This window comes from Homalodisca vitripennis, chromosome 8 (genome assembly GCF_021130785.1).
Source record: "Homalodisca vitripennis isolate AUS2020 chromosome 8, UT_GWSS_2.1, whole genome shotgun sequence".
In the NCBI taxonomy this organism is placed as follows: Eukaryota; Metazoa; Arthropoda; class Insecta; order Hemiptera; family Cicadellidae; genus Homalodisca; species Homalodisca vitripennis.
In genome coordinates, this window is record NC_060214.1 from 128,480,778 (window position 1) to 128,489,939 (window position 9,162).

General features: G+C 37.0%; 1 protein-coding gene across 1 annotated transcript; it reads left to right on the top strand.

The window, feature by feature from the left end:
- Positions 1-905: 905 nt before the first annotated feature.
- On the top strand, positions 906-3,710 carry LOC124368387 (sterol 26-hydroxylase, mitochondrial-like). The gene is made up of 2 exons (XM_046825683.1): positions 906-2,354; positions 3,483-3,710. The coding sequence occupies exons 1-2, from the start codon at positions 2,154-2,156 to the stop codon at positions 3,588-3,590; spliced, it is 309 nt and encodes a 102-aa protein (XP_046681639.1). The 5' UTR covers positions 906-2,153; the 3' UTR covers positions 3,591-3,710.
- Positions 3,711-9,162: the final 5,452 nt, after the last annotated feature.

The window sequence follows — 9,162 nt, forward strand, 5'->3', positions numbered from 1 at the left end:
ACTGCATGTGTTGACTCTGTAACCATTTTTGATGAATGTGTGAATAAAGATATTATTGAATTGAATTGAATTGACATAAATACTGTGGCTTGCTGAGCCTAAATATAGGAACAAAACAATGTGTGTGTGCATGAGCATCTATGATGTGAGGATTACAGTAAATTCCATTAATCCAGCATGCTAAAGTTCCGCTTGGTAATCCGGCAAGCGTTTTGGTAAAAGTAACATTTTCTTTAAAAACGCAAAATATTGATCATTTAATATACAACGAATGTTTTTTTCCGTTTGTGGTGGACACAGCATTCAGGGGGATGTTGAGTATTTGGGTGATATCGATTCACATGACTGACCATGGTCGATGGCTGTCAGCCTCTGTAACCAGTCACACTTTCATAGTTAATGTACACAGTTAATGATGACTAACTGAACATTATATTTGAATAATGAAAAGTGTTTTAGTATGAAAATGTTGTAGGGTTTTGTGATTTACTGTGCCAGTCATGAAGCTTTGCTATAAACATTTCCTACTGAAACTTTAATTTTATAAAAACACAATATACACTATACTGAGTGAGCCTGACACTACTGCAGTCATCGTGTCAAGTTATTTCAATAACGATTTACAGTAAAATTTCATTGTACATTTTACTTATCAAAGAAAACATCAATCTCTCTAATTTGTTAGCCTGCTTTTTGTACTTCTATATGTTATAACACGATTGTTGATTTTTATGTTTATTGTAGGATTTAAATGTATTAATGTTTCTGCAATTCGTTGGTTGTGGTAATAAAATAAAGAATTCTGTGGTCATATTATGGTAATCTGCTATTGTAACATACGAGGGTGATTTTTAAAGTAAGAACCGATTGCGCATCCTGTCACGTTACATCTGTTCTACACCGCCAATACGTTTCATGTCTCTGCCGGTGTTGGTTGTATGGTTATACTGCTTTGTTTGTTGCCATGTCAATCATTAAGCCCGCTGATTGTAAAGTGACCTCAGTAATTTGGTTTTTAAATGCAAAAAGTCCGTCCTGCTGAAATTCACTGGCGGCTTGTTGAAGGTTATGGTGAGAGTGTAATGAACAACGAAAATGTGTGAAAATGGTGTAGGCTTTTCGATGAAGGAAGGGCAAATGTTCATAATGAAGAATGACCTGGCCTGCCTATTGTCATGAATGAAGACTTGATACAAAAAGTTGATGAGGGAATTCAGCAAAATAGGAGCTTTACAACTGACGAACATCATCAGAAATATCCACAATTATCAAAGTATGTAGTTTATAATATTGTTACTGTTACAAAAATGTTCATTAAAAATAATGTGTGTGCAATGGGTGCCAAAAATTTTAACCAAAGTACATAAAGCGTATGGCACTTTCTTTGTCCTTTTTGGAATGCTATCACAAGGATGGTGACATTGTGATTGGTGATGATACGTGGGTTGTGTACAACACTCCAGAGACTAACCATTCAATCCAGTGAGTGGTACCACTCAAACTCCCTGACAAAGCCACGGAAATTCAAGCAAACACCTTCAACAAGGAAAATCATGGTTACAGTTTTTTGAACCGGAAAAGCATACTTTTGATAGACTTTTTGCCGCGAGGAATGACAATAAATATAGAGATACTATGAAACTTTATTGAAGCTTTGGTGTCCTATTCAAAACCACTGGCAAGGCCTTCTTCTTCACAACAATGTTCGGCCTCACGTCATGGTAAAAACACATACGCAGCCGGACAAGTTTTGTGGAGAATTAGTGCATCATCCACCATACAGCCCTGACTTTGCACCATCAGACTTCCATCTTTTTCTAAAACTCAAAGAATTTCTTGTTGTGAAGCACTTGGAAAATGATGACATGTTAAAAGAAACAGTTACTAACTGGTTTAACGGTCAGGCGACAGGCGAAATGTTTAAATGTTCATGGAGCCTATGTAGAGAAGTGAATAAAAATTCACAATTTAGTTTGTGATACAATTTACGTTAGTTTCCGACAAAAACGGAACATCCATTACAAAACGGTTCGTACTATTTATTATTTTACAATGTTTAATATATTAAGACTTGTTTTACACCGATTAAAAAGGACCTTGAGATGATGATTTATAAATTTAGAGCAAATGTCATTTAACAGGAGACAATATTGATGTCACTGTACACAAGTGGGCGGAGTGAGCAAAACTTCCCGGATGCTGAGAGGTTCTGGCCGACACGCTGGCTGCGTAACGAGGCTGGCAAGTACCCAGGGGTGACTGAAGCTACAGCATCTCTGCCGTTCGCCATGGGGGGGAGAGCCTGCATCGGGCGCAAGGTGGCCGACACTCTCATGTCTCTCACATTAGCTCAGGTCTGTGAGTCAAGCGTGGATTTCTCCTTCTGCTTAGTGCAGTATCTGAGATCTGACAGACGGTGGAACACGAAAACAACTAAAACTTATTCTGTTGCTGAGAGTACGGTTTGAACACTGAAACCATGGCAGGTACTAAGTAGTATTGTCACTGTCTGATCTCAGATGTTGCATTAAGCGGATGGTAAAATAAAGCTAAATATAATATTCGCATTGAATAAACCGTTCCTACAATAGCTGTTTTGTCTCCTATTATTAAAATGTTGGTCGTTCTAGAAGAAAAAATATTAATCATCCATAGAAACACAAAATTCGGTTCATTGGATGATACACAGGCTTATGAATATTCGTATATATGAAAAAAATAATGTAAACTAAAAATGAATGCAATAATAAAAATAACAGATACATTGATAAAAAGAAAAATCAAACAGAAGTAACTAAGAATTATATTTGGTGTAAAGAAGATTCTCAAAATTGATTAAATATTATGCAACTCAATAATAAAAACCCTATATTGGAATAAAATATGTACCCTAAAAGAAAAGTTCACATAAGATTCTATTAACTAAACCCAATAGTTTAATGTAACATATGTATTATTTGGATTAAAATATCATATTTTGAGATTAATACTACCACTGTGATCCAGGGCTCAGCCCGGGAACTAGCCAGTAATTTAAATATTATATGAAACGAAATATTTATATAAAAATGTAATATAAAAAAATATATATATCTTGAATCCTTATATTTTATATATTTTGAAAAAATATTTTTATCATATAAAACTATAATAGTATCTCTCTTTTTATCTCTGTGTATGTGTGTTACTCAATCACATAAAAGCTACTGGATCGATTGTATGAAATTGTGTGTGAAGCCTCAGGTAACTGTTAATTAAATATAAAATGGTTAGGACTACAGTTTATTAAGTAGTTTATTAAATATGATTTGTAATAAAAACTTATGGTTCATACACATAATTCCACTTATATTCGTAGTGAGAAAATGGTAATGTACAACATTTTACACATAATTAAAAGTAGGCGTAAATAATGAAGTTTTACAATATTAAACCTGTTTTTTTTAATATTTAATCTAATTGCAGATTGTGTATATTTGCAGATTCTGTCACAGTTCCACGTGAATATAAAGAAAGAGATTGAGATGGTCTTGATGTTGGTACCTGTGCCTGCTGAACCTGTCACTCTGTATCTATCCAAAAGAGTATGATAGGGACTGATTAGAGTAATTCTATATGTATTCCAGAAATTTACCTGTTTTACTGTATTGTTAAAACAGATTTAAATTTTTATAATTTGTTATTTTTCAATAAAAAGTTAATAAAGTCTTTTTTATAGTTTTTTTAACCCAAGAACGGCAGTGGAGCTACAATGTAGGTGTGTTTTTGCAGCCTTTTTTACAAATCAATTTTATTGCAAAATACTGGTTCAAATGCAAAGTAATGAAGAATATGCATACAAGAAAATGAAAGTGATATTTCATGTATAATACAATACAGGCTTGTAATTTGTAGAATCACAATGAAAACTATTTACTATATTTTAAAAAACTGGAGTTTACGTGCCGCTATAGATCGAGACACGTGATTGTAAGCCTGACTGTTCAGGCAGTTACCGCATCCCCAGTTCCCCAACACAGGGTGTTGTCTCGTTATTATATCAGCCGACGCGACGGCGTCTCACCTCTTTCCGGTTGTTTATATCCATTTCAGAAAATGGATTGTTTATCCAGCCAATCAGAAAATGAGAAACTGAAGATAAGTCTTCAGGTCTTGTTAATGACTCAAGCTCATCATCCCAAGATTTGACTAGTGGTCAGCCTACTTATTATTGTCCTTCCGTTTGGACCGAAGAAATCTGGAACGGCTAGAAAGTACATTTCCTTGGATAGACTTTTGCAACAGGAAGCTTGATTGTAACACAGAGCTTTCAAGTAAGAGCATACGGACATATGAAAACAGTGAAACAGTGGTTTAGCTACTTGGTGTCTTTCAGTGGATCATGAACAGATCAGCTCACTTATTTAAGTTTTCTACATGTATAGAATCAATATTGAAACTGTAGAAATTTGGTTGCTCCTGTGTTTCAAATCTGTGCTTAAAGATCGTGTCTAAAACATCGCAGTACAATCAATTGTACACCTAATGAGACAATGAAAATACCTCTTCACCTACATTACACTATATTTTAGCCTGATTGTTTCTGATGTTGAAACGAGTAAAGAGTTCATCTTGAGATTCTTCGTCTGCGACTTTGGATTTCTTAAGACAAAATGACTCCAATACTAGAAGTCCAATCGGTGACAACACCAGATTTCAGATGCTGCACAGGAGGAAGGTGAACTTGGAGCTAAACTCAACTTTCACATTTATACAATAACTGAAAAAATCTTTAAATTTAATTCAGCAGAGATTTTTATGAATGAAGAAGTAACTATTGCGATGAGAACTCTGTATGTGACACTGCTATGTATCTGAGAATGCTTCCAAGCCTACTACTAGCATAACTATAAACTACTAACGGTGTGTGTACTAGTAGCTCATTTAGTGCCTTTCCTCAGAATTTATATAAAAAAATCTGCATAAATTACAAATACTGTAGTTTAATTTAAGTAAGTCAGACAAGCTTAGCTCACTGCAGTAATAATAATAAAACAAAAAGTTGACTGTGACGTCACAAAAATTGCCAACACATAAGCGACTAAACACGTCACAGTTATCTTAACACCATTAGGACAACCTCACAGGCGCTACACCGTATGTGACAAGGCCGCTGACCCAGATACCACGTCAGCAGTGCTTATGCTACGACAACACCTTTCAGCTGACTGCAGTACAACTAACACTGTACTGCTTCTATCTGGCTGACAAGGAGTTGATTACCTATAAATTAAACACATTTATTTTCAACCTCTGACTAATTCTGACCACTAGAAGTCTGCCAAATCTAGTATAAAAAACAGTAGTTTCTTTTTCTGACAAACCGAATTTTTACCCTGTAAACTACTTTTCCTCCACATTTCATCCCATTGACATTGAATACTAACAACAGGAGGAGTCTGACAACAGTTTGTTGACAACAACAGGAGGAGTTGACTTAAAAAACAGTTTTGTTTTACATTTTTATCCCATTGACACTGAATTTCAGAATTTATCCCATTGATATGGCAGTCAAATTCAATAAATGTGACAAGGTATTCGCCAAGGTAAGAGGCTTCCCATACTGGCCTGCCATAATTGACAATGTATCTTGGACAGAAAAACAACACACAAAATTCGAAGTAACCTTCTTTTGAGACCCAAGAAACAGCCACTGTAAAAGATAAAGACGTCTGTCTGTACTCTGAATACAAACACATACATGGAAGACCAAAGACTGACAATTCCAGAAATAAGAAGTTCATTCAAGCCTTGAAGGAAGTAGAGACAAATGAAACAGCTGAAGCAAGTGACATGAATATACAAGAAGAAGATTTGAACTAATCTCTCCCCTCCTTCAGGTCTTATACAAATAGGACCAACTATCCTGAGGTGGATAAAATCAAAGAAAAAATACAAAGCTTAGACAACCTTGATGACTTTGACCTAGAAACCTCACTTTCACTTGCTGCTGGCAGGAAGTGCCCTTCTAACCGAAAATGAAAAACTCAAACTAACATTAAGTGACCTAAAATTAGAGGTTTGTGTGCTCCAAAATCGAATAAAAACTTTAGAAAAAAGTGAAACCTGCACTCAACCTGGAAGATCGTCTAAACATGTCGGAGAAATCAGGACCTAGAAAAAGAACTCACCTACATAAATAGGATACTTGAGGAAGAACGAACATTGAGAGAAGATTTAATTCTCCAAGCAGAGAGCGAAAAAAACTCACATAAACAATAAAGTTCAGGAACTAAAAACAAAAAAATAAAGAAATCTCTTCAGCAGCTGCTTTCATATTGCCTCGGTGTGAGCTGAGCAGTAGCCTGGGAAGGTTGTAACACTCATAGCGAGGTGTGCCTGTTTCGGTGAGTCAGTGGGTGCGATTCGTCGCCGGTTCGCCAAAAGAAATATTTTTTCTAAAGGAAAAAGCGAGATCAATGGAAGTAAGCCTGGTAACTGTACAAACCTCACCCAGGAAAATGGAGGCTGAAGTAGAAGCATTCACAACAAAACTAGCAAAGAACGAAGAAAAAACCAAATCATATCTTTCATCCTTTCTTAACAAAATTTCAAAATCATAAAACCCCCAAGCTCTTTTAAATACTACAAACACAGCAAATCATCCCCTCAACATGAACAATACAGAATTCAATCATACTTCTAGCCTAAATTCTAGTGACACCATAGATAGGAACAAATCTGACTTAAGCCAAAATTTTACGCCAGGAGGGAGCCAAACATGCAGCCAAAAACTGAACCCTATTTTGATTAACTTCAACACTGCTGACACCCAGATTTCTACGCCAGGAGGGAGCCAAAAACTGAACCCCATTTTGACTAATTCCAAGACTGCTGACACCCAAAATTCTACGCCAGGAGAGAGCCAAATCTGCAGCCAAGAACTGAGCTCTGTTCTGTCCAACTTCAAGACCATTGACGCCCAAAAGTATCCCCCACGAGCCAGGCAAATCAGCAACCAAAAACTGAACAGTACACTGACCAACCCCTACAGACACAACAAGCCTCAAACGCCATACTTAACAAAAAATAGGCTACAATCAAACTTTTCTAATTCAATTAAAAGGTAGAAAAATCATTTTAGGGTCTCATTACAAGTTGCTAAAAGTAAATGACACAGAATACTGACAAGTTTGTTATTGACAAACAAACTACGCAATGTCTCCTGACACCAACCACTAAATCTAGTTTAGTAAAGGGCCTCCACACACTGCTAAGCTGCTAGGAGAAAAAGAAACCTATGAAGACTTCTTTGAAAGAGAGATCAAGAACTACGATACTGACTTATGGAGACGGACTTCTTTTTTAGAACGAATGACCCATAACTACAGTTTCTTTCCAACAAAATGAAAATAAAAGGGACCATCTTGATCGTCTTAAGTGAAAAAAGCCCTATTATACTAATACTCACTGAACATGTTCTAAAAGAGGCCAAATTAAAAGCTACAGGACTACCAGGATATTGTTTAGTTTCACACTACTGCAGAACACAACATGATTATGGAGGTGTAGCTATATTCCTAAAGGAAGATTCTACTTTACAGTTAGAATTAGTAATTGCTGAACAGTAAAGAACTTGTCTGCAAGCTTGCTAGTGTCACAGTTGAAACAGGATCCACAAAACTGACCATCATTGGAGTTTATAGACCTCCTCATGGAAACCTGGAAGAAGCTTTAAACACTCTTATCTCAGCTAATCGATGGACATCACCCCCATAATAAAGGACTCATAATTATAGGAGATATAACCATAAACAGCTTATAACCAAATATAAACAACAACAAACTGGAAAAGGTTTTAGCCGCACATGATATTACAAGGTTAAACCTACCTGCTACCAGAGTGACTCATAGATCATCTACCTCCATAGATTGCATCTGTTCTAACCTGCCCCTTGACAACTTTACAGTAGACATTCTGGAGATAGGTTTGTCCGACCATAAAGGACAGTTTTGCACACTAAATAGTGCAATAGACCAAACAATCAACCAATCAAAATTGAAAAGACAGATAACTCCTCAGTCACTAGAGGTGCTCAGAATGAATCTACTAAAACATGACTGGATAAGAGTCTATGCAGCAGATTCAGCTGATGATTCTTACAACTCCTTCCTTCATATCTTGACAATGGAACTCAACAATGCATGTCCAGTTAACACATTCACTGCGGATGACAAAATTACTGGTGACAGAAAATGTGGGAATTTTTTTTGTTTTTTACTTACCCAAAACGGAGTCAGGATAGCCGAAAGGGTTGTCCAAGGAATCCCAGAAGCTTCGTTGGCCGGAACGGGTGACATCATGTCCGTGCCGGGTCTGCTAGTCATCCGCACCGGGTGTCGGTCCCCGTGTTGTATGTGCTTGCAGCGCACTAAGTTTTGGCACAAACACTCGCTAATTACACGTATATAGTACATGAATGACACGTAGATAGTACATCAATTACACATATATATTACATATTAGTTTGAAAAATATACAACATCAAAAACAGTTAACACTCCCCCCTCCCCGAGTAAAAATTAGAAAAAAAACTATATACATCCCCACCCACGGCCAAAGACTAAAAACTACTTATTTGTCCTCGTGATACTTATCAAAGCAACTGAGTTCACACAGACCTGGTTCGTCAGGGCACACTGCACAATAGTACACTGTTTCCTTACGCTTGCCTTCTTGGTAGCAAACGCGGCACCTCCGGGTAACTGACTTGCCGTTTCCTTTGCGCTTCGTTAGTTTGGAGAGACGATGCATGCTGTTGCGCGTCGGTGTGATGAGCAGTGGGGCTTCCTTTGGAGGGAAGTTCAACAACCGATGAGTGTTCCAATAGTCGTTCAATCGATTCAGTCTGACGTTGCCAGTCAACAGTAGAAGGCCTAAGAATGTTCTTAGTTTGGCCATCACTAAGTCCTTCCATTTGCTTATGCGAGACGCGGGAGTAGTGGTGGGGCCACAAAATAGTTCCAGGGCATACAGGTTGGTTTGTCTAATGATATTCTCTAAAAACACAGTGTCAAGAAGGAGATTGAACCAGTCAATTGGTTTATTGTCACCTGGAATGACCAGGTATTATGCAAGCCAGGTTGACCAGTGAATGGCATGTCACGTAAACCAGCCATGTC

Coding starts and splice junctions, on each gene's coding strand:
- LOC124368387 (XM_046825683.1), top strand. CDS start 2,154: ATGTCACTGTACACAAGTGGGCGGAGTGAGCAAAACTTCCCGGATGCT. Junction 2,355..3,482: donor TGTCTCTCACATTAGCTCAG/GTCTGTGAGTCA, acceptor GTATATTTGCAG/ATTCTGTCACAGTTCCACGT.